General features: G+C 37.2%; 1 protein-coding gene across 4 annotated transcripts in view; it reads right to left on the minus strand.

Annotated features, from left to right (window-relative positions):
- Positions 1–27,408, minus strand: part of mim (missing-in-metastasis) — a 131,960-nt gene that overhangs the window by 5,290 nt on the left and 99,262 nt on the right. The window contains exons 4-20 of one of the 4 annotated variants that reach the window (XM_066298608.1): positions 26,547–26,631; positions 22,518–22,609; positions 17,695–17,930; positions 17,528–17,635; positions 13,615–13,800; positions 13,348–13,461; positions 9,994–10,171; positions 8,810–8,994; positions 6,749–6,934; positions 5,921–6,046; positions 5,749–5,860; positions 5,212–5,316; positions 4,518–4,766; positions 3,792–4,009; positions 2,388–2,514; positions 1,026–1,294; positions 884–913 (exon numbers count right to left, since the gene is read on the minus strand). In XM_066298608.1, the coding sequence (XP_066154705.1) occupies positions 887–913; positions 1,026–1,294; positions 2,388–2,514; positions 3,792–4,009; positions 4,518–4,766; positions 5,212–5,316; positions 5,749–5,860; positions 5,921–6,046; positions 6,749–6,934; positions 8,810–8,994; positions 9,994–10,171; positions 13,348–13,461; positions 13,615–13,800; positions 17,528–17,635; positions 17,695–17,930; positions 22,518–22,609; positions 26,547–26,631 (2,603 nt within the window). In that variant the 3' untranslated portion in view covers positions 884–886. The remainder of the gene's footprint in view (positions 1–883; positions 914–1,025; positions 1,295–2,387; positions 2,515–3,791; positions 4,010–4,517; positions 4,767–5,211; positions 5,317–5,748; positions 5,861–5,920; positions 6,047–6,748; positions 6,935–8,809; positions 8,995–9,993; positions 10,172–13,347; positions 13,462–13,614; positions 13,801–17,527; positions 17,636–17,694; positions 17,931–22,517; positions 22,610–26,546; positions 26,632–27,408) is intronic. The other 3 variants (XM_066298607.1, XM_066298610.1, XM_066298609.1) reach the window with 3 other exon arrangements.

Consider the following 27,408-nt stretch of genomic DNA (forward strand, 5'->3'; position numbering starts at 1 on the left):
GTTATTGGGTTTTGGTTTCATTTCTGCAACCCCGAAGCTCAAAAAGAAAAAATAAAAGCTCGACTATGTAGAGAATAAAATGACCTTTCGAACGTGGTGTAACACGGTTCTTCTTCCAATTTGAAAATTTCAAAGGGGTGGTTTTCAGGGGGTGGCATTTTGAAAACAACTTTTTGTCGCCGATGTGCTTTTGGGATTTTTCCTTAACAAACAACAGAAAAGACATCCGGGGTGGACAATTTTCCCTGGGACACCCTGTATTATTCCTTGCCTGGATCCGAACGTTGAAAAATTTGTAAAATGTCACGTTTTTGAGCGTTTCGAAAATGATTTTGCAGAATGCTGCAGTTGAGCGGTAGCAAGCCCGAAAGCTCGTGGTTTATTCCCATTCTTTCTTGAATCGATTGATGTGACCTTTGAAGAAATACCACTTGGTGGCACGTATTGCTCCCTTTTTCCCGTTATAATTTCAAAGAAATTGCGAGTTGTGCGTTACTTGTGTGACCAAAGGCACCTTGAGAACAGACAGCCGAAGACCTTCTACATATTCCGCGGGTACGACGTACAAGTTAATCGATCTAATTTAAGCATAAAATTTCTATTCCGATTGCCTTTAGTCAGTCAGGACCCTTTCTTGATTTACCAATGCAAACAGAGCGTTTCACTACCGCAGTGTCGACGGAGACATATTCATGTGCAGCTTTCTTCTTAAAGCCACCCAAGCTATCACCTTCTGAAATTTTTGCACGTAGTTCTGAAGCACCCTGTATAATTTTTTTGGATTAGTACAAGTTATATTATAGTAAAGAAATCAAAAAAGCGGCTATTAGACATTGTTAGGAGAGCAACAGCGCGCACGAAACACAATTCATTTCAATCTCACCGGTTAAAAGAAATCCTCATGTGGAGGCATCTGAAAAAACATAGTCTGCACTAGAAAATATTTTTAATAAAAAACACACGATAATCATTATGATAAATAACATTAATAATTTCACATTAACATCAAGATACAACAAACTTACCTGTGCCTTGCTGTTGATAATCTGCCGTATCTTCGTGGCTTTGAGCCCAACTGATGGCTGAACCACGCTCCCACCCAGATGTTGCTGAGCCAGTTTCGCATTCAACGAATCTAAAAAACTTTGTCCTGGACCTCGTTGCTGTTGCGACTTCACGTTATGATGCTGTGGACCATGTTCTTCGGAATTGCGCCTGGATGTTCTCGGACTGAGGTTTGGTGCTAATTTGGCATTAAGTGATGCTATGAAGTTCGACCCGACTTTACCTGGACCTGTAAACGACCAAAGTCTAGTTTACCGTGTGTTATTCGCGCCAAAAAGGAAATGGCGTCTTGGCCTCACCCTGTAGTTTTTAGTACCTTTGTTGCCCTGCCCAGATTTCAATGGGTAGAGACTGTACAGAGTTTTGTCTGTGGTCGACCCTGGTTTTCTCACTTGTCGAATTGAGATTAGTTGCTCTTATACAGGGTGCGACACAAGTAGGGGTTTTCCTTTTGACACGACACAGACCTCGAGAAACTAAGCAATATTTTTATGCAGACATTTTTTCAAAATCTCAAAAAAAAAACGGAGTATGCGCAGATGGGTTTTAATGGATTTTTGTATAAAATCTAAATCCATTCCTGCATAAAAGAATAATTCAACGTAAAGGAAGTAAAATGTCCCGCAAAAACCGATCACCTGTTGCATAAAAACGGCAAACATGAAATGTTTTTTACGTTTTCCCGAACTTTCAAAGCATCGCAAACCAAATTTCTATATCTATACAGGGTCATTCACGGTGAGTGTCCTATTAAGAGTTTACGGAGTTCTAATATAGCTAGAGATCTGAAGTTTTGCATGCTAACGTAATGGAGTTTGATCTGTTGAATTAAAATATTGGTATCGTTGCGACGTTGACAGATCTACGTGTAACTGACAACAACTTTGTTATTTTAAGTGGCACACCCTGTATTTTATTACATTTTCGAATTTCCCGGAAGATTTAAACCCCAGTTTATCTATCATATATATATATATAAATATATAAAAATATTTAAAAAGCTTTTGTGAGTTTATTTTTTAACGTCATATGAATACATTAAAATTTTCTCTAATTTTGGCCAAGGCAGTAAAGGCAAATCAATTATAGGGTGAAACAGTCGCTGGTACAAAAGACTGTCAAGAAGCCCTTTTGATATACGATTGAGTGATTCATCTTGTGACGATGCTGCTGGTGACACCTCATGAGGGCACTCTGCATTTTTTCTTGGCTTTTAAAAGACGTCGTACATCGTGAATAAAAAAGTATTTCTTCGGCACCAGAGATGATTCTTTTATTGAAATTAACGTTTTTCTGTCTACCATTGAAGCATCTCTACTCACCTTCGGACTTCCTATCTGCACTCTGCGATCTGAAAGTTGTTATTCTCCGGACTGCATTTGGACTGCCACCCATCACTTGAGAAGGTTGAGCATAAACTACTCCACCCGATTGGGACAAGTAGGAGACCTAAATGATAAAGGCTATACAGTGCGAGTCCTTAACTTGGAATAAGTTCGGTAGATGAAAAACAGTTTTTATCTTCAGAAGTGTACTTGGACACGTCGATTGGTATTTTAAATTGTGCCCTTTTCGATGCAAAAAATTTTTATGCAGCGTATCTCAAATTTGAGATATGACGTCATCGACTAATTTTTTTATGACTATTCTTAAGGGGTATGTCAAGCTACACATGCGTATAAAATGCCAAAGTTTTATTCCTTGTCGTTTTTAAAAAATGTCAACTAATTCGAAAAATGCCGAAAATGTTCTCCATTTACTTACTGACAACACCCTAAACGGAACTGAAACTCGTTTTGAACATTTCAAGTTACTTAGACAGAAATTAGCTCATACTCCTGTCTTATTCGTTCTTGAAACTCTTCAACGTTTTCCGACTTAGTTTTAAAAACTTTGCTTTTCAAGTATCCCCATAATTTCGTAGGTGTTAAATTCAGAGACCTGTGTCGCCCTTCAAAGGGTTCCCTTCTACCAATTCATCTGCCTGGAAATACGCCCTCCAGATGCTCACGGACAGGTCTTGCAAAATGAAGAGACGCACCGTCTTGTTGAAACCAGATGTTTCTATTAGAGACATTGGCTTCAACCGGATCAGCAACCAGAGTAACCAAATTTGGAATTACTTCTTCTTGCGAGAATTCGAAATATGCCGCTCTACTGAGATTTCCCAGAGAGAAAATTGGTTTCATTACTCCTATCCACAATTCCTGCCCAAACATTGATTTTTTTTCTAAATGTTGCGTTTAGCCTTGCCTTACGTAGTGTGGAATGCTCAATAAGGACAATTTTGACGATTTATCTCATCATTTAACGTAAACGTCCATTTATCAGCAAACAGAACGTTTTCTATGTTTAGAGTATTTCTGTTTAGTGGATCCATCATTCGTTCGCAAAACTGGAACCTCCCATCCGGATCATCTTCGGCGAGTTCCTGGATGATTGTCCTTTCATAAGGATGAAATTTTTGGGCTTTGAGAATTCTTTCCACCGAAAACAGGTTAATTTCGAGTTCCCTACCTATTTGCCTAGTGGAGACACGAGGATTTTTTTGAACAGAGGTAAGTACATTCATTTTGACCACTTCGTCGAGCGCGCTATGACGAGATTTACGCAGCTACAATAGGCGACGCTCCGGTGCGTCACGCGCGTCGTTCCAAGTAACGGCGTGACGCGCCGGAGCGTCATGCGCACTGAAGGTGTTGAAGGAAATAAATGATCTCACATACCTTGCTTTGCGTTTGGAAGCTGCTCAATAATGGGTTTGAACCAGACACCCCGTTTCCGCTCGACTGAAAACTGTTAGGTCTTTCGTTGTTGATTTGCTGCGGTTGGAATATATTCTGGGCGGATCCAGATATGCCTGCTAATCGGCGAATTGAGTTCGGGCTGGCAGGTGTGTGCTTCAATTCGGTTAGAGCTTTCACAGTTTCGGCTACTTTGATGCCTGAAAGCAAATTAGGTATATCGGAAGTGTGTTCACGGTGTCATTTCCAGTTTTCAGCTGTAGCAACTTGAGACGTTAATCTAGGTCAATTTCCGAATTACTGTTAAGACTTTAGTAATCGATAAATCCGTCGATGCCCGTTTAGTTTTTGCGTAGTATTAACTTTTATATGTTTAGGTTTGGCTTAGATCCTTAATCGACCGGCTTTCAAGTGGACGCGGTTAGCGTCAGTCGTTTCGTGAATTCATGACTGCTTATATTTAGATTTAGTCAGGACCATAATCTAACGCTTTTATTTTTTAATTTAACAAAATACAATTTGAACTTTTCCAAGATATCTTAATCTTGCTTAACGTAAATAAATGACTAAGTCATACACATCTTGCGTCTTTTTCGTTTTACGCGGTTTTATTTAGCAAAATCCAAGATTTGAATTTACACGATTTTGTGCTGAACCCATCTTCCCTGTGAATCGTGTATAGGTGGACCACACACTTTTAATTCTTACCAGTAGTTGGCACATCTTTAACAGTATTTGTCTGTCCTGTTTGCCCTCCGTGTTGCTCCTGGTTTGAGCTTTGCCCCGCAGAAGGTTCTAATAAAAACGCTGGTGGTGGTGGCAAATTTTCCAAACTGCCCATGGGGCACGCTGTATTCGTTATAGAGGATGTTCGTCTTATTGGTGGCGGAGGTTTATTGTTTTGCATGCTGCCTCTTCGTAAGATGTTATTTCGTAAGGTGCCGAGGGTGTTCATGGCTAAACGAAATCATGACAAATATTTATACAGGGTAATTAACTCCTCCCTACTAACTTGAACAATGCTCACTATGGATATATTCGACACGGTAAGAGTTATTATCTCATGTCGAAGTGTAACTCTTACCTTGTCGAATATCCCCCTCAGTGCGCCTCTATAGTATGTCACCCAAAAGTTGAAAAATTCATCGAGTAAATAGTATATAGACTAATAAGTTATGAATAAGACTATCATGGTGTAACAATTTTGTTATCTAGATGTTGTTAAGTTCCCTTAAAAAAAGGTATGCTGGTAAAGTAATCAAAAAAAGTGATTCACATGGAATATACTATGAAACACATGATCTAACAAGCAACATATCTTAACTAATGATTTCTGAAGTTAATCTATTAAACCACTCAAAACAATTAAATTATATAACATAAAAATCTGTTTCGACTATACCTGTCATGGAGAGGGGTCTACGTCTTAGGGCATCTAGTGAATCGTTGTTTCTTGGAAGTGTGCAATATTTGCTGGCTGCACTAGTCTTATTGGATTTTGTTATATCTAGTCAAGAAACACACACAGGCCCATGAAAACACGCAACTCCATGCAATGAATGTTACTAAAGGATGAAAATAATATATCTGTTTGACAAAACAAACTTGATGTGAAGAGTTCGCATCATTTCGGTATTCTACGTATTATTTTTAACTTTAAAGATCAAAATTTCTCTCTTATTTCAGTTTAAATATTAAATTAAACCAAATATTTAATATTATTTTCAAAACCTTTAGGGCGATTAGTAAAACTCGGAACGAAGAGCAATTTGCACTGGTGTGAAACGGGGAACAATGTATGCAAATTAGATTTGATTTAATGGCATCTGATGAGGTGAAAAGGTTAATAATTGTTGAAGTGCAAATCACATTTCATGCATCTAAAACAGCGATCTCAAAACTCAGAAATGGGCAGTGTAGAAAGGAACCTCCCACTTACCGTCGATATGTTGGTTATGGTCTTCTATATTGAAAGTAGTTTGGCTGCCATACCCGCTTGACGATTCTAAGGAGCTTTCGCTGGTACTGCTTTCCTTTTCTGCTCCTTCAGGCTATAAAGCATCAGAACAATCCAATATGAAATTCACAGTGGTGTACGAATTAAAAAGTACCTTTTCTGGTGGGCTTACTAAGTCTGCTGGTGGTGGAGGAAAAGCATGCCCTTGTTGACCCTGATTCTGCTGCGCCTTATCTGCAGCCATATTGGCCAATTCATGCATATTTACATATGTTGGTTGCTGAAAATGATGAAAAATATTTTCATAAAATATTTTTGAGGATGTTGCATAAAACAAAAAAAAAACCTTCATAGTTGTAATAATGATGAAAATGGTCGCTATAATTGCACTAGTGCAAATTGCCGCTGCAATCCGCCAGTGATTGGTTTCGGATAACAATGAGAACTCAGCATTGAACTGTTAAACTGTCAGTTTGTGGCAGGCAGTTCATAAGCAGTTTACGAAAACAGTGCGGTTTATCCAGTGGCGATGCACGTATTGGGCAGTTAGAAACTGTAATAAGGGAGTCCGGCAGATAACGGTTTATGATTTAACAGAGTTTGCACCTCTAGGTGCACAATAATGTGTAACTGCTAGTTATAAAAAGGGACTTTTTAGGACGGGAAAGCGTGACCTTCATGTACAAAGAAAAGTATATTTTGTTTGTTTGTTTCCTATGCACTTTGCTACAATTTTACTTCGATTGAACTTAAAAGATTCATCGAGTGAATCGATATATCATTATCTCGACATGCTCAATATTTACTGTCCAATTTATCGGAAATGAACATTTCGAAACCGTCAACTTTCGTATAGAACAAGTTTAGGCCAAATGTAATCATTTTTTCAAATATGGGGGAGGAAGTTATGTACATTACACGACCTTGTATATTTATCGTAACACTAGAGATGAGTTACATATGGCGAACAGAAAATACCTACTTGAGGAGTACTCTTGGACGCAGACATGTGTGCAGGTAGTGCGCTTGGAGGAGCCTTTCTTAAAACGGCTGCCGCGAGCTGCTCTGTGGCGCCAGGAGGCAAAACCCGCACCCCTTGCATGCCCGCTATAGATTTGGCTGGAATACCACCTGGGGGGGCTGTAGGACGTTCTAAAGACGAGCATCGCTGAAGAACAGGATAACAATTATGACGTGAAATGTGGTGGACACGCAAAAGAATATACTGGAGGTCCCGTTAGAGATGCGGAGCGGTCATATTTCGGAAACCATAAATTGCAGAAATTTCAAACATTTTAAAGACAAACTTAATATAAGAAAAATTGTTAGGAGTCTGGATAAGTCCACATCTAAAAATTGCCTCAAATACAGGTGTTGTCTTTCAAAACCCTATGAGTGTTTCAAGTAGGATTGGCAATGTTGCAATAGCGAACATTTTTTAAAGTGACTTTCTTGGTAGCGTTTGAAAAAAAGATTTTGGTTTCGAATTTTACCGTTTATTCTCCATATCCTTAGCGGGGTTCCCCGTATAGGGTGAGTCAGCGAAATTGAAAAGTAACTTAATGAATTCCATTTGAAACTTACTCTCAAAACGAATATGTTACATGATGTGGCTATGAAATATGCATTATTTTAAAAATATTTAGAAGCCTACAGAATCGCCCTAAAGAGTGCGACTTTCAAAAGTTTCATTTTTTTAAAAGACACATCCTGTATTTGAGTGACTAATTGTACTCTAATCATAATTAAAAATCTTCTTTATATATAGTTGCATACGACTACCTTTTATGGTTAGGAATCATTTGAAATAAAACTTACAGGATGTCTAATATGAAAGCATCAATATAGTTTTAAATAAAGAAAGTCGTATTTTCAATAGAACACCCTATATGTTTTAAACTTTACTAAGAGTACTTTGAAAAATCGACAAATTTTATTAAATATGTCCTTCACTCCTCGTTAACAGTTTTCGAGATATTTTATTTTGAATTAATTCTACACACTACTTATGGAAACAATAGTATCTAAGTGAAGTAGCCATGAAACGGACGCGACCCTCAATATGTCGAAATAGAAGTTTTCTTATTGTACGGTTATATTTGATTCCTTTTATATCTGTACTTGTCATTTAATAAGTAATTAATGTTATAATAATATAATTACACAATTAATAACAATAAATTTTACCCAAAACGAGTATAAATATAACATTTAATAAAATTTTACGATTTTTCGGAGTACTATGGGGCAAGCTTAAAATATATAGGGTGTTGTATTTAAAAAAAGTTACTTTTTTATTTCATTTTTTTTATGATGGCATCTAAACACTAGACACCCAGTGGGTTTTATTTCTAATAATTCCTAACCTTAAACTAAAAATCTTAAACCATAAAACATAGGTATATTCAACTATATATAAAGGTTTATAATTATGATTATGAATACAAGATGTGACTGTTAAAGAAATGCAATTTTGAAAGTCACACTTTTTTGAACGACCCCGTAGGGTCCTAAATATTTTCGAAATGATGCATATTTCATAGCCATATGACACAACATATTCAGTTTGAGAGTAAATTTTAAATGGAGTGCATTGGGTTACTTTGTAATTTTGTTGACTCGCCCTGTAGAATGAGCGGATCAATTGCATCTTGGCACCTTTTACAAAATTAAGTAAGCGAAAAAAAATTACTACAGCACGATATATTCAATATACAATAGTTGGTGTATAATAGTTGACATGTTTAAAAACAAATGTTCGTTAAAAGTATATATATTTACATATATAATACATGGGTGACCATGGGTAGTAGTATATATAATACATGTGTGATACATGGGTGAGTTGTTTTTGACGTTGAAAAGTGCTCAACATAGGAACAGCATTAGTGGTTTTCGAGTAGTTTGATAGAAAAACTTTGATATTTGGACGATGCGGACTTTTGATCCTCTTTGTTTCCACTATTACTCGCATTCGTTTTCTCGTAATTTACCGGCCAGGGCAGGCATTCCGATTTGGTATTACCAATAATTAGAAATTTACCGTGGGCAGTGGGGGTTTGGACAGACTCTTCATTGACAATGACGGACTTTTCGGCGGAATCGTAGATTTCGTTTCAATGGTAGGCGTCACCGACGTTACTGGACTGGCTGGCTGCGACAAACTTTGTTCGGGTGCTTGGAATGTGTAAACCGTGAGGGGCGGTCTGGAATGACCTTTCTCATACGCTGAAAAATACATATGTTGATTGCTGAGCAGTTCTGGATGCGAGGTGTCCAACTAAAAAAGATTCCCAGATGTATCTTGGAAGTCGTAGAGTGCCCGAAAGAAATTGGTGGAAAGAGTTCTTAGTCTTCTTTCCAAAATTTAAAAAAAAAAAAAAATGTCTCTTGAATGTATGTGTTAAAGTTCGGAAATCGAAAGTTCTTTTCACACCGAACAGTATTTAAAACATTTAGCCGTGATGTGTAAAAATTTTTCAGCTGAGTGCTCTAAATGGAATGTGTAAGATGCAAAATTTACGGCACTTTTAATTATATTTTAATATTTGTTATTTATACCTATCTCTGAGCGTTTGAAATCTGTTCGAGTTTTTACATATGAAATTTTTGAAAAATTGTATGAAACTCGAATCGATTTCTAGATCTCAGAGGCGAAAAATAATTTTAATTAAGTAAAATATTTAACAAAAATTTGGCGGTTTACGAGTTAAAGTCTCTCGTATTCAATCTTCAGAATTTGTGGTCGTTTTCTGTGTAAATATTTAAAAAAATTTATATAAACCGTGTTCAACAAACATTTTACCGAAATACATAATGACAATATTTCAGATAAAAAAATATTATCTCACAAATGAACCTATTTTTAGTAATTTCTCTTGGCCACTTTTACCAGATATTATTTCCGTTCGTTGTATAATTTATAGTTTCCGGGATCTAACTCTTTTTTGTAGCACACCCGGTAGGGGACGTTGCAACTCGGTCTGAACACCTCGTTCGGTTAAGTGAAGAGTCACTTAACTCTTTGAAATAAGTACAAAGAGTTGTACTTATTTCAAAGATTGAAAGGTGACGTTGCTCGTTTTCACTCAAATGCGTTATTTGTATTCCATTAGGATTGCGTGGAGATAAACAAATTATGTTCTTTTCGATTCTTAAGGAAACTTGAAAGATATACGTAGGTATACGAGATGACATCAATTTTATTGCCGTAAAAACCGTAAGTACCTGATGATATGGTATGTGGCCTCTCGTTTATAATAGCTGATGCAGCCCTCTCGAACTGCATAGTTTCCTGTAAATTGGGCCAAGTGGATGTCGTTGTGGGAATTGATGTCGCAGGAAAAGGCGTACACGGAGTGCTAGAACTGCTACTGTTGTTGCTATGTTCCGACAGATTTGAAACCTAGGGAGAAACAGTTTTTTTTTTAATATTTCATTCCGAAACACTCGTCCCATTCATTCATTTCTTTTATACCGAGTGCGGAGCACCGAAAAAAAGTTTGGACACTTAATTTTATCGCCCTCATAATTCTAATGGCTTCCATGTGGCTACACAAGCACATTAAATTTGCATTAATAGTATATCGTGCACCAAGGTTGTGAAGTCCATTGTTATTGTCCGAACGTCACGTTTAAATTCCGTATGTTGCTCTTTTACTATCGTTGTTATTACTTATAGATAAAGGCTCCACGTTACTCCGTACACCACGACCAGGCCCTACGTGCATTAATTGCTCTCGAATGAAAGTTACGAATAATGTCTTTTAAACATGCGGATCCATTAATGGATCTTTTTTCCATATTATGTAGGTTTATTCTCCGTCATTGTGGAATTTGCAGAGATTTTGTAAATTAATGGATCTTGCCACTGACTCCACAGAGAATAATACACTTAGGCTTAGTTCATCTTATTAAAACCGGCTGCTATGCGCCCGCTATCCAGATAAATGACTAAAAGCATTTCAAAAAGCACGCAGTATTCTGGGCCAAGAAGTAAAAATCAGCCAAAAGTGACCTGAAAAGGCCAAACTCAGTAAATATCATATCGTCAAAAGTCACAGTACCAGAGCTGTAACAGAAGTAACGAAATATTTAACAGATTTTTCCCTTCATTCCAAGTGTTCATACAGTTTTAAATTTGATTGGTCTTAGATAACTGAGATGTTAAAAAAAATAAATAAATTAATTTAAAAAAATAACAAAAAGAGTGAACTTTTTGAAAACCACCCGTATCTCTTTTTCGGTCCAAAAACCGAAAATCAAAAATAGGTTCGGTACCGACCTAAAAGGTGTTTCCAGAGTACAATTCCTGAGGCGCCAATATAGAAATCATTCATGGTTTTTTACCATCATTTCCACGAAACGCAACCGGTAATGGATTGTGCATAGGAAACTCCTCGTTGGGCAACATTGTGCAATCTCTTTTTTTCTAGTTTCCAACTTTATTATTTTTTGAAATTTATCACTTGCACCTGTTTTAGAGCATTTTAAGCTCCTTAATAAGCTATGAAAAAGCTGCAGGAGCTGGAATAAGTGTTGCGGCCAGGACATTTCTAGCACCCAACGTGTGACTCGACAAATGATTGACCCTTTCGTTCAACTATCAAAAATCAATTCATGTGCGGTTGCTCCCCTTGCAGTATCTGTGAATTTCTATTAGCTTCGTTAGTGTCGTTCATGCTTATACGGTAGATTCGAGAATGAAGTAGTTTTCATTGAAGATGAACATCTTGGGATCGACATTCAAGGCCGGAGGGATTGAGGCATAAGACGTTACCGGTAACAGTTATAAAACCAAGAGTAAAGACCGATATAAATAAATTTATAAACAACACATTACCGCTGGAGGTAACTTGAAATAAGTTTATTTACCTGAATTAAAAATAACGAACCGAAAGAAAAGGTAATATCAAAAATATGAAAAAGACGATGAATTAAGCATATTTACACTTCAGTCATATGGATTTGGAAATAACATTAATACAAAAACGAAGTAAAAGTATTTAAGACAAATACACTGCTCCACAAAAATTAACGCACCGCTTTGGAAATATTTGATAATTTGAGGTCCGAAAAAAAAAATTCTTAGATGGCCCTTTGTATGTTAGTTTCCATGACTATAAACATTTTTTTGTTTATGCGAACCCGGTGCGGTGTAAAATGTACGCAAATTTGATAGTGCCCCCTTCGAACTGCATCATGCGACGGCGATCCAGAAATTTGACACCTGCTGAGTGTGCCCAAGCGGTCGTACTGCACGAAGAGGGATGGGGTCATCGGCGAATAGGAGAAAGATTTGGTGTGTCCCATACATCCGTATCGCGTATGATTGACCGCTACAGAGAAACGGGTGAGCATGCCAGAAGAGCAGGACAAGGCAGAAACCGCGTCACGACTCTTCGTGAAGATCGTTCTCTAAGGCTTTCCGCGCTTAGGCAGAGGTTTGTGACAACAAGATTGTTACAATCCCAACTTGAAAATGCACACAACCATCAAATAAGTCTGGAAACAATTCGGCAACGTCTTCTGGAAGCAAACTTGCGTCCTCGTATTCCAGCCCGAGGTCCAGCGTTAACTGTGGATCACCGCAGAGCCCGATTACAGTTTGCAACAAATCATGTGCACTGGGAAGATGCTGATTGGGAACGAGTTCTTTGGACAGATGAGTCGCGATTTCGTCTCTATACTTGCGACAGACGAGTTCGTGTTTTTAGAAGATCAAATGGAAGATGTGCCCAATGTACAACATGGTGAACACAACGTTGTTCGGCTATGGTGGGGGGTGGAATTGCTTTGACAGCACGCACTGACTTAGCAGTGTTAAAACAACGGAACTTTGAATGCTGATCGGTACATTTCGATCATCCTAGAAGACCATGTTGTCCCGTTTGCTCCCTACATTGGTCACAATTACTTGTTTATGCAAGATAACGCTAGGCCCCACGCGGCTCGAGTCGTTCGTGACTACCTATTGGATGTTGGTATTGAGACTATGGTTTGGCCAGCTCGAAGTCCCGACCTCAATCCAATAGAACAAGTCTGGGACTTACTGGGACGACAACTGCGGAGTTAGCCTAACAACTTAGAAGACCTCGGGCGCCTTCTCATTGAAATATGGAACAACCTGGATGAAGACACTATCCGCAACCTGGTTCTAAGCATGAATCGTCGTTGTCAGGACACGATTAGAAGCAGAGGTGAAAATGCCCGCTATTAAATTTGCAAGATAAGCTTTAGAGCTTATGTAAATTTAATAAGTCACTTGTTTCTTTCACAGTATTATTGATGACAAATTTTACTGATTCACGGTTTAGTTGACGTTATGTACAAGAAAAATGTTCCATTCTTCAATTCAGGTAAATAAAAAAAATTTGATATTACGTAGTGGTGCGTTAATTTCTTGGAGCAGTGTAGTTCAGAGAGTAGCAGTAAATAATTGTATACAATGTCTTCAGTGATTTTTTTTTGTTGAATACATTCGTAGACATATCCACCACTCAACTAACTTTGATCATTTTTGATGATAGTCGCTTTGAAACAACCAGATTAGTAGTTAAAATGTGTGTTATTGCTCCTCACCTGGGCGACACTAAAGGATGACGCAGGTCTAGGGAATAGAGTGTCCTGTGACGTAAAACCTGAGTCATGGCTAGATACTGACATTACACGTTTACTGGCAGTACGGCCTACAGGCTGTCCAAACATAAAATAATAAAACAAAAATAAAAACAAAAACAATAAAGAAAAACACCCTCCTACTACCATCTCAAGTTAATGACAATTAAAAAAATCAAATAAATGAAAATGTTTGCCACCAATATTGTTCTTGGTTGGCTAAAAATTTACCTGCGACAAGCTTCTTTGCCAGTGCGGATGGCTCGGTGAATGATGGCTTTTTGAACTCCCCGAAGATGAACTATTCAAAGAGCTAATAGAACACATCGAGGATTTTCTCGAGCCAAGGCTGGATGGAGACGACGGAGGCGTTTGGAACGACCAACCACTATCTGACGATTTCAAATCGGCGATTACCTGGAAAAACGTTATCATCGAGTTACATCACAGAGGCCTTATCAGCTTATGAATTACGTCGAAACTCAACACAATACTATTAACCCCTGCTGACCTCAGGGGGCAAAATGAATTAAAATTGCCATCGATGGGAAATTTCCTAAGGCAGAGAGGCGTGGAACTACGATATTTGCAGCTGAAGAAAAATTATAGTAATTTCCACACTGGATTTATGAGTTTAGACACGGCAGTACTTAGTTACGCTAGTTAGTAGTAGTAATCCTTTAAACAGCGCTGTGTAGAGTAGTCTGTTGGGAATTGCATCGGTCGATTATGAAGAAACTAAAACTAGAGGAAATCTGAAAATTTGTATCAATCTCGAAGTCTATGGGGGCCTACGACTAAAATATGATTAAGATGGAAACGCTTCCGGTTATATCTGAAGTAGATGTCAGCTTTGCAAATTCAATTTGTGATCATATGCATACAGGATGTTCAAAAACGCAATGCACACATTTCAAGATGCGATTCCTCAATCCTTTTGCGAAGAAAAGTGCGTAGGAACATGGGTATTCCAACGATTCGTTGCAGGAAAATGGTGCCACAAGTTGTACTTTTTTTAAAATTTTATTTCGAATTCTTGGAGTTTCAAATATAACGAATGACTAACGACTTTTTCATTCGTATTAATTAAATAATAACTAAAAGGAGGAAAAGCTTTATGGTATTTCCGCAAAATTCCACGAGCGGTCAAGTAGAAAGGAAAGGATGTTGGGGCAATCCGGCGACACGTGTTTCCATTGGTTTGATCAGGCATATGTGTGCATGAAGTAACTACACACACATCACGGTACATATCTCCATAGACGTACGTGCAGGCATCACCTCGAAAAGACTGAAAATGAAAATAACTCAGCTCTCATTAAATTTTGCAGGACTTCCGCCAAACTTTCCTCGCACGTCCGATCACCTACGAGAAAACTTCTTTTGCAATAAATACTTAATTGCAAAAAAAAACACTTTTTAAACATCATGTTACTGCCTTATACTATCGTGAGCAGCTCGACACCGGCGAGCAATTCGTGAGAACTGCAAGAGCGAAATAAGTTTTTAATCGAATATAAATAAGTTGAATTGAAACTTTTAATACCTCGTATTTTTGCACGAAAGCGCTGGCGGATCCACGTGTTTACAAAGGTCTTTTGGTAAAATGACCCAGGTAATTCCACCCTAAAATACACAAGGTACATAAGGATCTGGACCACTTTGCGCAAGTCACAACTCAAAATTCGCGATAACAAGACACCAGAAGTAGCAATTTGTAGACCTGTATGAAAAAACACCCAATGGGCAGATTCTTGAATTTGAGGAGTTCAAAGTCAATTGGACATGACGTTAAAACAGTTTAACTAAGGAACCTCAAAATTTAATAAAATTATTAACGGACAAAACCGTAGGTGTTTCCACCATATCTAAAGGCCTATCTAGTGCCTAAATCATTTCGCAACCTATAGAAAAAGCAAACGCATACTTATTTTTTCCTATGGTAAGGATCATGGAAAATCCACCATAGAGAGGTTCTTTTGGTTACCATGAATATCTCGACGAATTTCAGATTTTTAATTTTAGATTTGTGCCATCTTCAATATTGTTCAAATTTTTAATGAGACTTTTCTAAGCTAGTTTCGATAATTGTATCCTGAGCGCCTCGGACATCAATTCGAGTTATTACAATTTGTTAAACATCTGGTATCTGCCGAATAACCATATACTGGACAGATGACCCATAGCAAGTAGAGCAATTGAAATCGTCTTCGTTACTATGACAACGTAAAGAACTTCAAAGAAAGACATTATCAATTAGAAATACCGTTGACAGGGATACTTTAAAGATAGTACGTGAATTATCACTTAGCAAGGAGTTTTCGGGTTGTGGTGTGGTCTATTCAATTGGATAAGAGAAAACTGCGTTTTCCCGTCTATTGGTAACCATAGATGAAACATGAGTCCATCATTTGACATCTGAGACGAAAGAGCAGTCAAAATAACAGACTTAACGGGGGTATCGGTTCCAAAGAAGGCGACAACCATTCCATCTGCAGGAAAGGTGATGGAGTCAGTTTCTTGGAATGCACGTGGGATAAGCTTTATTGACTGTTTCCCTAAAGGAAAAACAATAAACGAAGGATATACAAATTTATTCCATTCTTTGAGCGAAGAAATGAGCAAAAAAATTCTTTTTTTGGCGAAAAAGAAAATCTTGTTCCTTCAAGGCAACGCACCAGACTACGCTTCCGCAATTGCGATGGCCAAAATCTATCAACTTGGTTTCGAACTTTTCCTCATCCACCCTATTCGCCAGATTTGGCCCCCTCAGATTATTTCCTATTTGTAAATTTGAAAAGAGATTTGGCAATAATTAAAAGGTGGAGTCCGAGACTGATACCCAATTTGAAGCATTTAAAGCTTCTTACTATGAACAGGGTATGGAATCCGTAGAACATCGCAGGGGAAAGTGGGTTAGTTTCATAGGAAATTATGACGAGAAATAATGTAACATTTCTCAGATTTTTTTTGTGTTTAAACGTTAGGCCGGATACTTGTGGGGCTATCCTCGTATGCTTTTGTAGGAGGAGTTGAGAGTACAACACAATTTGCATTCAGTAGGACATGTCTCGTAGAACAAAAAAAATCCTCTTGTCGTAAATGATTATCAATGCTGATGAATAGACAGTTTGATGTGGCTTTACTTATAGTAAAATCAACCTCCTGTATGTTCTAACTATCTAGTTTTAGACAAGAAAAATCACGTTTGTATTGATAATGCGACTACAATAAAATTGTAGCGAAGAGAGCGGTAAATCCACTTTTCTTTATTGTTAGTTCGAAGTCTTAATTACAACATAAAAATTGTGACTATATAGAAAGGGGCTTAAAAAAATCTTATTTAAATAGTCCCAGCTTCATACATGCTTTAATGGAATTTTAAGGTACAACAGTTATGGTCCATTTATAAGTGGAAAAACAGTAACAACCGGTCTGGTCACAGAGCTCACAAACGTTTCTCATATTACGATTTGCGCACCATCGAGTGTCTTCAGAATTTTTTTAATATTTTATAAAAAGAATTCAAAAATGCTCGAATTTCACTCATCAACATAACCGAATGTAATTTTTCATACGACAATCGCAATCCTTTCCTCCGTATCTCTTTGCTACGTGTTCATAATTCTACTACTGAAAGATGATTAATCGGCCCCAACAACCAGCAAAACAAGATAACAATAAACATGAATTGAATGCGACCTAAAATAAATTAAATGAATGTAGGTATGTACGGATATGTTTAAATTTACGTAATATGCGGAGTATTCAAAAAATCTACAAGAAAATTTAACAACACGCCACCAGGCAAAGGCTCCTTTAATTCATACTCTAATCACATTTTCGACACGCTTTGAACGTATAAATAATTCAATGTCGTTTAATGTAGTAAACAGACCATTCTCACATTGCATGTCCTTAAAAGGTCTGGTCCTGCTGTCTGCAATTTAGAACTGGTTGGCGTTCTTTAAAGGGCATTTTTGATGTATAAATACTTGAAAATCTCGGTCTTACATTGCTGCCCTGGGTCATACATGGTAATGACACAGTGCTATGTAGTTTTCATGTTTACGTAAATTTTTACTTATAAAAAGGTGACGATGATAGAAATCTCGACCAACAAAAATGAAACATAACTGTTTACCTGCTCAGATGCTGGCGGCAATGTAGTCGGATCGGAAGTGTGTTTCTCAAGTTGTTGGACTGCCTCTTGCAGATGTCCCATTTCTGACAACATGGCGACTTCTTCATCCTTGACGAACAAATAAAGATTTAAAATTTACGATAGAAATCAGACACGAAGATACATACGACAACAGGTTTTAACAGGGCAACGAAAGTGCAAAATCGGCCTCTTTCTTCTATCAGAGCTGCCCTAACAGCGTGTTTTTCGGTCTCTTCCAGAAGTTGTCGTCTTTCTGTGACGTCCTGCAAGCCACATTCAAAGCGCTTCTGAACGTCTCCTCCAGCCCCTTTACGCATCTTCTTCTGAAGCCGTAAAGTGTCCGTTGAACGTTTTTTTAGTTCTGCACGAGCACGTTTGTAATCTGCGAAAGAAGATACTACTGAGTTTTGTTTTGGGATTTTGGATACTCAAAAAAATGAGATTATTTAAGATGAGTGAGAAGTCAAGGACCAAATTTAAGAATAACAGCTGTAGGTAGATATTTCATGTAAGCATTTAATCGAATTATTCGTGAATTATAGGTAGTTGCATTAGTACGCACAATGCAACTTTGTGCAACAATCGGTCGAATCAGTTACTTAGTTTGAAAGGAACGTCACGATGTCTGTATATTTCAAGTAGTAATTGTATGGGTTAATGAGAGCAAATATGCTCCCCCAGTGCGTTTTTTGAAAGATAAAATGTTAAACTTATGTGAACGAAAAAGATACCTCGGCAGGATGCATAATTTTGCAGATAATTAAACAGAGATTTTGGTCCTAAATTTAACAAGAATTTTCAACGTAGTTTTTTTGAGATATTTTATAGAGTGGGGTAGGACAAAACCGACCGATGAGGTAAATCCGCCCTTCGCCTTTCTCTGGACAACGCCAGGCCTTGACCAATTCATTTTGTTTCGGTAGTGTAGGGCATTGAATGTGACCAAATTGGACGTACAACAGATATCATTCGGTTCAAGTTGGATCGGTGAAACAAACACAAGTTGCTTTTGCTATGTCCCGATTTGTTTTTGAAACTATATGTTTATTTTTATATATTTTTTTAAATTAAAAATAGTTTGGTCTTCAATTTTTTGCAAACCCTGTACAAAATTAATTTAAACATTTGCAAGAAAAGAAAATGGAAACGAATTGGGTTTGAGCACGTCGGGGAATGTACAGCGTGACCCATTTGTTTCGGGGTCAGTCTGTAAAAAGTTTATTGATGGTGAGATTTAGCCCAGACTTTTTTTAATTGTAGAGCTTGGTAAATGCACATTTTCATCAAAAATGGCCTCGTCGACATGAAATTCATGGCCTACTAAGACAGCTTCTAGGAGTGAAATTTTAATAAATCATATTAGCGATTTTTTTAGAAAAATTCTGTGCACTCCACTGGATTGGCCACCCCCCAAAACGGGCCTATAGAGAATTTTATCGAAAAGTTTTAAGTAATAACGATTTTGTGGAAGAATTAATAGCGCACCCTCAGTACATATTTATCTTGAAAAATTCATAGTCGGCTGTGGACAACAAGTGACGTGCTTAACTGTCAAACAAGCGCAACGAGCGTCAACATCGACATTAGAACTTGTTCGTTCTTCATACAAATTGAACTATTAATCGTGATAATTGTGGAAAATTCAAGTGAAAGAGGAAAAACAGAAATTGTTCGTCTTTTTGGTGATAACGTGCGCGAGCTCGGCAGCAGAAGCTGCGGCAGAATGCAGAATTCGACATCGGACATCGAGGTAGACCGGGAAGTCGACGTAACGAGACAAAATGGACGTCGTGGACTTTCTCTAACAACGAAATTTTGCCATATTTCAACGACGATCCCCGAAACAGCATTAGAATGGCCAGTTTGGACCTTAATATACCCAGAGAAAGTATAGGAAGATGTAAGTACCCAGTGTACATTATTAATTCTTCTGCAAAATCGTTGTTGCTCAAAATTTTTCATTAAAATTTTATACAAGCCCGTTTTGAGGGGTGGACAATCCAGTGGCGTGCACAGATTTTTTCTAAAAAAATCGCTAATATTATTTATTAAAATTTTGCTCTTAGAGGCTGTGTTAGTAGGCCTTGAATTTCATGTCAACGAGGCCATTTTTGATGAAAACGTGCATTTACCAAGCTCAACAATTAAAAAAAGTCTGGGCTAAATCTTACCATCAATAAACTTTTTACAGACCGACCCTGAAACAGATGGGTCACACTGTATAACATAACAAGTGACCATTAAAAAAAAACATCCCACTAAACGGTGCATCCTAAACGTAGGGAATTGATTGACCCACTCGCTATCTATCATCAAACATCTGACATTAACAGTAGATAACAGATGACTGTATACACAACATGGGTCTGTTATTTCAAAGCTTGCACAGAGTGTTTTAATGATTTCTCGTTATTTATGATGAAAATTGAAGTATAAAAACCAAAGTAGGAAGAAGGTATAATCACAAATGAAAGATGTGGTGTTTTTTTCTTGCTCTACTTGGACTATATCAAAATTGAAAAATAAATAATTTGGTTAATTGAATTTGAATATAGTGAAAGCTCCCATAACCAGCAGTTCTAATAAGCGACCATCTCCCTTAACCCGCCAATTTCTTTGGAACCGATTTTAGTTCTATATTTTGGCATATAAGGCACATTCCCATAAACGGGCGCTCCTACAAACGCCTGCGGCGCAGGCTTTGTACCCAAGACCAAGAAAATATCTCCCATAAACGGTCACCAAGTTCCAATACCCGAGGGAATTAGATTTTAACGCACACATTTTAAGTTCGGTAATAGATGATTCCTTTTGAATTTTCGGAATTTACCGTTTACCTTAACAACGAATTCTTCGTTGCCTCTCCGTGCTCTAATTTCGTTAAAGAATCGGATGTGTGCGTTTATTCAAAATTCCATTAAAAAAAAAGAAATTTACACTAAACGAAAAGATGGGAGTAGTGAATGTAATTGACAAAGAAAAACCATCAACTCGGGTTATAGCATCGCGGTTTCACGTAGGATGTTGGTGACAGTCTGATGTTAACGAACATCGAAAAAGGAGTTTCTTCAAAACTGAAGGGTTGAACACGGACAAGGCACATTTCAAGTTGTCTATAAATGTTAGAAATCGAAGGATTCCTATACCAGGTGGACTGACAAAAGGAAAGGTTAAAGAAATTGCAGAAAAGTTTGGCTACGACAATTTTAATGCGTCTGATGGATGGCTTCTAAAGTGGCGTGAGAGAACAAATATTAGTTTTAAACGCATTGCCGATAAAGCAGCTGATGTAAATCAAGACACAGTGGACTTATTCATGGAGAAACTTCCTTCTTTGTTGTTCGGATACCAATGCGAATATATTTACAACTCCGATGAAGGCGGGTTTTTTCGTGCACTCCACGATAAGACGTTGACTTTAAAACTTGAAAAGTGTTAAGGGGTAAAATTGGCAGAAGAAATAATATTAACTGTGTTATTTTGTGTAAACATGACTGGGCAGAAAGAAAAACGACCGGTGATTGGAACATCAACTCGTCTTAGAGCATTAAAAAACATAAATGTTAAAGATTTGCGTGTCATGTGGAAGTCAAATAAAAAAGGCTGGATGACTCGGGAAATAATGAGTGAATGGTTGATCGAGTTGGATGGAAAAATGGGCATTGAAAATAAAAACATTCTGCTGTTTTTAGACAACGCTGCGTCACATCCTCGAGAATTACACCTAAGAAGTGTAAAAATTATTTTTTCTGCCTCCCAATTCACCCAGTGTTTGACAGCCACTAGACCAAGATGTCTTTAAAACTTAAGATTGATCACCGCACTCAGATCTCAAAACACATTTTATCAAATATGGATTGTGCTAAATCATTATCTGAACTTTTAAAAAACATTTTTATTTTGGATGCAGCGCACTTCATGAAAACGACATGACAAAAGGTCGATCCAGTAACAATCAAAAACTCTTTCAGAGAAGCATATATGAAACTTTCCGTTTTGTCCCAGAAGACAACTTGCTGCTATCTATTCTTATAACGATGATGAGAGCTGCTGAGGAATTGGGTGTTGCCAATGACCAGAATCTAGAAGAGTTTATAAATATTGATGAAAATACATTAAACCAAGATGATGATTTTAAAAATCAGATTACTGCATTTAATTAATATAATGAAAACGAGTCAGATGACGAAAATGCAGATGTTCAAGGAGAGGAAAATAAAATAAAGCGCTATGACGAAGCTTTAAATTATGTTAGAGAACTCAAAAAAAGATTTCTAAGAGGCTCTTGAATGAATCAAGAATCTGGAATGTCTTTATCAGAAGTGCCTCATGAACGAATAGCAAAGGAAGCTTAAGCAGTTGAGCATTTTAAGATTTTTCCCAGCTGCTCCTAAATAACTTTCCTTTTTTGTTTATTTTTTTATAAGTTTTCTGTTTGCATGTCCATACTACATACATATTCATCTATAGACTATATCACATTATGTGCATTTATCAATTTAAAAAAATCTCAGTCTTATTTAATGAAGTTTTCTCTTAAACGGACACCTTCCATAAGCGGGCAAAAAAACTGGAACCGTTACCGCCCGCTTATGGGAGCTTTCACTGCATTACAAAATATGAAAACCGAAGCAACATCTTCCAGAAAAAGAAATAACCCAATAAAATGGTCTTTTTGCATATGGTATGAATTTTTAACTTTTATCTTTAACTTTAACTTTAGGTAACTAAACAGTATTAAAATCAAACTTAGAAGCTGCACCTGGACACGTTCCAACACGGTGGTCGGTGGAAATGGGATATGGAATTGTCTTGTCTGTCTTTTTAGACAAGGTGTCTTGAGTATAGTCGAGTTGGGGAGATTGTTCTTCCATTCATTTTGCAGTTGCGGTAGTCTTTCGGTTATTTTTGACAAGTGTGTACGTCCGTGCCGTAAATGGTTGGGTGGGTAGAGATTGATATTACTCACCTCTAGCATGTTCCTTATCCAAATTTAATACAGTCTTTCGCCATTCTTCTAACTTCTCTTGAAGGGGTATTATCAAACATTCCATGATAACCCTGTAAATGAAGGAAAACAGTAGTGAGTTATAGTAAGTCAACATTTCGAAAACATACATCATTTGGTTTTAGATGTCTCTAGAACCGTAGAAGCTCAAAAAATGTGATTACAAAATAGTTTTGTATACGGGATGTTTCAGTTAAGAGGGTAACAACGAAATTATTATTTAAAATTTCCCCCATTTCAACAAAATACCGTTTTGATACTTTGAATTCCAAATTTCCAATTGTAATAAATTATGCTGTTTTCACTTAATTATATGGAGTTCCTGTTATTATTAATATTATTAATTTGCATTAGAATGGGCGAAAAACAAAATCATTATTGTGCTGATATAAAATACCCTATATATAGGAGAAATTAAAATCAGCAAATTTTAATCAAGAAGCAATAACCGCTGCTTAATAGCTACACATCCCTACTCCCTTTGTCATACTTCCAATTAAATGTCTTATTGAGTGGGACTCTTTGCTCGAGGCTTATCCAGACGTTTAACTGTACGGGAGACATATTGTGGGTTCTCGTCACTCCAGGACACAGTTCGCTTTATCCCCAAACTCATTCAGAACGAAGTTAACGTGCTGATTCGATACTAAAAAAATTACATATTATTCAGGTTAGCCACCCAACACGTTCATTAAAAAAAATTATTTCCTGTCGTAGTCCAAAGAAACTTCAATTTCAGGCTACAATTCACCATTTTGAATCTAAATAAAATATTTTTAAAATGGCGACATTTTCGGTTATACCGGAAGTAACGAACAACCTAGTTGTATTAATTGGAATCCCATATAATTTGTCATTTACGGACTCTTCGTTAAATTTTAAGGCCAGTTTATGTAAAGATGTCTTCTGTGTGATATGTCTTCTGTGTAAAATGTATCGTTTCCTAGTCATACCGAAAAATTTGAAAATTTCGACAGCTGCAAGATGCCACGGAAATCGATATCGTGCTCTAACCACTGAAAACTTTGAAGGGCTTAATAAATATTCAATAAGCTACGTTTTGACGTGTTTCGAGCTGTCAAAGTCTTCCATAACCTTCGAAATGTGTTTCCGAAATTGCATGACTTCAAATCCCAACATCCTGCTTATTTCAAATGGGTTATCCTGTACTTCAAAGCATTTTCGAGTCTAAAATTTGATTCTGCATAAGATGCTGTTACAGTTCCCTAGACCGATTCGGGACGGTTTTGAAGATAACTGGCCGCATGTTTAGTGAACGAATCCCACGTTTGCAGCCAATGAACATGGCAAATTTCGACCGAATGGAGTCCAGCTTGACCGGGTGATAAGGCCCAACGAATAGTTTCGCGAGCCCATGTCATCAAAAATTTAAGAAGACCATCAGTTCCTTTTTAGCATATTTTAGACAGATGAAGCAAAAGTGTTTAGAGAGGGGATGATAAATAGCAGAAACTAACGTTTCTGAGGAGAAGAAAATCCACACGCTGTAGGACATGCGCATTTTCAAGATGTTTTTAGTTTTAATGGTTTTGCGGTACCTTTGAACAATCAGGTGCGATATTCTATTTACGAAGAAGATTTATCTGCCTCGAAATGTGTGGAAATTTTACGAAGAACTGTCAATCAATTCATCGAGCAATTTTCTCCCTGTGAACTCCAAAATTTTTTTATATCAATTAGATGATGCCCCGGTACAAAATTTTCTTGAGGCTTATCTCGAATTGACAGGAACTTTCGGTGATCTATGGATTGGTCCTAAAGGGCCTTGGAGGTGGCCTCCACGATTACCTCTCCGGTGGTATCTCAAAGTAAGGTCTATTCTCTCCCAGAAACGACAATGAGGAATTGCTCTACGAGACACTGCCAGCGCTTGCCGAATTGGACTCCAATTAGATTCGTCGAGCTACAGCAGTGCAGAGAGACGAATTGAATTGTGCTTTGAATTGCACGGGAAGCACTCTAAAAACTTATTATAATTTAATATTTAAATGTAAATGTTTGTTGCAGTTCTTGTTTATTAAACTAAGTTTCCGAATAAAAAACTATTTATTTTCCATTAATACGAAATTATATTAATACAGAATAATTTAATCAATTTATTCGATGTTTTCAAAAAATCTTAAATATATCGAAAACTATCCAGAATTTGGTCCAGTGAGCTTTAATAATATTTTATGCAGAATTAAATTCGACGCCCGAATATGCTCTAATGTACAAAGTGTTCCATACGAAATACGGAAATTATTGAAATTTGTAGTCATGTAAATTCGGAAAAAATGTTTCGGGGGGTGTGAAAGCTTTTTTGTCAAATTGAAATGCGTCAAAACGCAGCTTATTACGCCTTTTTGAGCCTAAGAACATCGGTTTTCGTGGGATCGTGCAACCGTCAAACTTCTCAAATGTTCCGGTATGACTCGATAACGGTGAATTTTAAATATCACACACTTCACATAAACTGGCCCTGAAATTTAACGAGACATCCGAAAATAACCAAAAAGGCCGTTTCATTTGAAATAACGCAGTTGGTCGCTGCTTCCGGTGCAACCAGGAGTGCCGCCATTTGAAAATATTCTGCTTGGAATGACACAAAGTGGTCGATTATAACTTGAAATCAAATATTATTAGTCTAGGATAGCAGGAAGTGAAAAGCTTTCTAATTAACAGATTGCATGGCTAACCCTGTATATGTATTGTGCAACAATAGGAGAGTTCACAAAAAAATTAATTCTATTTGAACATTAACAAAATTTTATAAAACGGTGATAATTTTACACAAAAAAGTTTCAAAAAAATTAAATAAATTGATCTACCGGAAAAACTCCAAAATAAAAAACAAAATTCTCGTGGATACGCGAAAAGCATTTCAGCGCTGTGACGTCAGAAGGCGGAACGCTCGACTTTAAACAGGCAGCGCGATACGTAATAAATTGCGAATTATAGGAGAAATTTGGCCTTTGCCAGTTTACATCGTTTTTCCATTACCCAATTGTCCGTTAAACTGTTTACTGTTTGGATTACAAATGGAAGCTGGTGTTCAAAGGGCAACGTTACAAATGTAATGGTATTAGCGGCTGCCTAAATTAATATTCAAATTTAGTTAGCAAAGGGCATTGTCGAAGTAGGTGCACAATTTACGTACCAGCTGAAAAGATTCTACAGTCCCATTGTAGTAAAATAAATGAGTTTCTTATGGGTTCATTCCATGCGTCGACGTTGGCTGACGTTTCAAAACAACGTGAACAATATTAAAGTCTCATTTTTTGCGTAATTTTATTCTCCGTCTATCTGCAGCAATCAACTGCAACCAGTGGAATGACCGCAAAACAGATTTGCAAATTTCAGTTTGGTAATTTCATTGTACCCACATCTGCGTAAATGTTAAAAATTTCAAATTTAAAGTGTTAACGGTGACGTCATGTCGCACGGATTCTTGAGAGGAGTATCATTGTATTTAGATTTGCAAAGGGCCGGAGGCATGGAAAACGGTAGCTGTGTATTGGGATACCACTTCAGCTTTTCTGTGCAATTCTGCAGATGCTCGAGATATCTGCAGGAGATCTGATGACGTAAATAAATATAGGTATCACAATCTGCCTTGCACGGCCGTGCGGCAATTCTTTATTGAAACGAGAGTTGAAACACATCGCCGATTATTATTTTCCTATTGCCTTCAATAATTCCTCTTTTTCGTTGCAGATTGAATTAATTTTACGTTTTAATTACGTTTTGCCGTAAACTAACATCGACTCGTGCAATCCGGTTAATACGACGTTTAATTGTGACTTTTAGATCTATTATACGATATGACACCAGTGAAAATCGGGGGTGCAACGAAGGAACGACTTGCTGCTTGACTAAAGCATGCCGGGTTTGGTTTTCATACTGCCCACTGGGCAGCACTGATGTGCAGAGCTCGGTATGAAAAATTCAATTGCTTACGTTACGATTCCTATATGTAATTCTACTCACCCCGTGAAATTTTTCATCCTATTCTCTACCGCTTTATGCCTCAAACATATTCTTGTCAGGGCTGTGCCGATTTCTCTGGTAGCCCCTGAAAAAGAGTGGGATAATTGAAAAATAATTGAATAATAAATGTATAAATATGTAATAAAAAATATTTATTATTATTATTATTATTATTATTAAAAATTATTAATTAATTAGTGATTGTTAGGAATTTTAGCACGACATACAGTGAGTGGCATTAATCTTCGAACAACACAAAGTACGTCTTTCAAAGGCCCGTACCTCGATGATTACTTCATAAACTGTGTCGTTTTAGTTCTTAAGTTAGAAAAGCAATATCAAAGTCTGAATCCCCAAAATTTGAGCAAAATCAATTTTTTGGATTCGAATTTGTTGAAGAATACGTGAAATTGTAACACAATGATGCACCACATTGATCTGTGAACACGCCGGTGATGCAAGAGTTTGCACGTGACCCACGGAAACCTACGCGTTACAACTTGACACAACTAGAAAGATTTAGCTAGGAATCATAATGGTTTTCGTCGAGATTCAGAAAAGTTTTAATATATGCATGTAAGTTCGGTAATGTCACGTAAAGACCAACATACCCCTCTTGTAAACTCGTAATTTCGAAACACGATGAAGGTTTATCGGGTGGTTAAATGTGAGACGAACCACCGTTTATGCAATCGTACGTCGCTTGCAAACGGAAAATCGCATCTGATCAACTCCTCAGAAAGATCAACCGAAAAAGTTGACTGAAGTCCGTGAACTTCGGATCAAGAGAGAAATGGAAAAGATCCAAAATTGAGTGCACCCAAATTAGCTACAGAGTTATCACAGAGGAAAGAGGTGACAA

Source organism: Euwallacea fornicatus, chromosome 31, assembly GCF_040115645.1.
Source record: "Euwallacea fornicatus isolate EFF26 chromosome 31, ASM4011564v1, whole genome shotgun sequence".
Classification (NCBI taxonomy): Eukaryota; Metazoa; Arthropoda; class Insecta; order Coleoptera; family Curculionidae; genus Euwallacea; species Euwallacea fornicatus.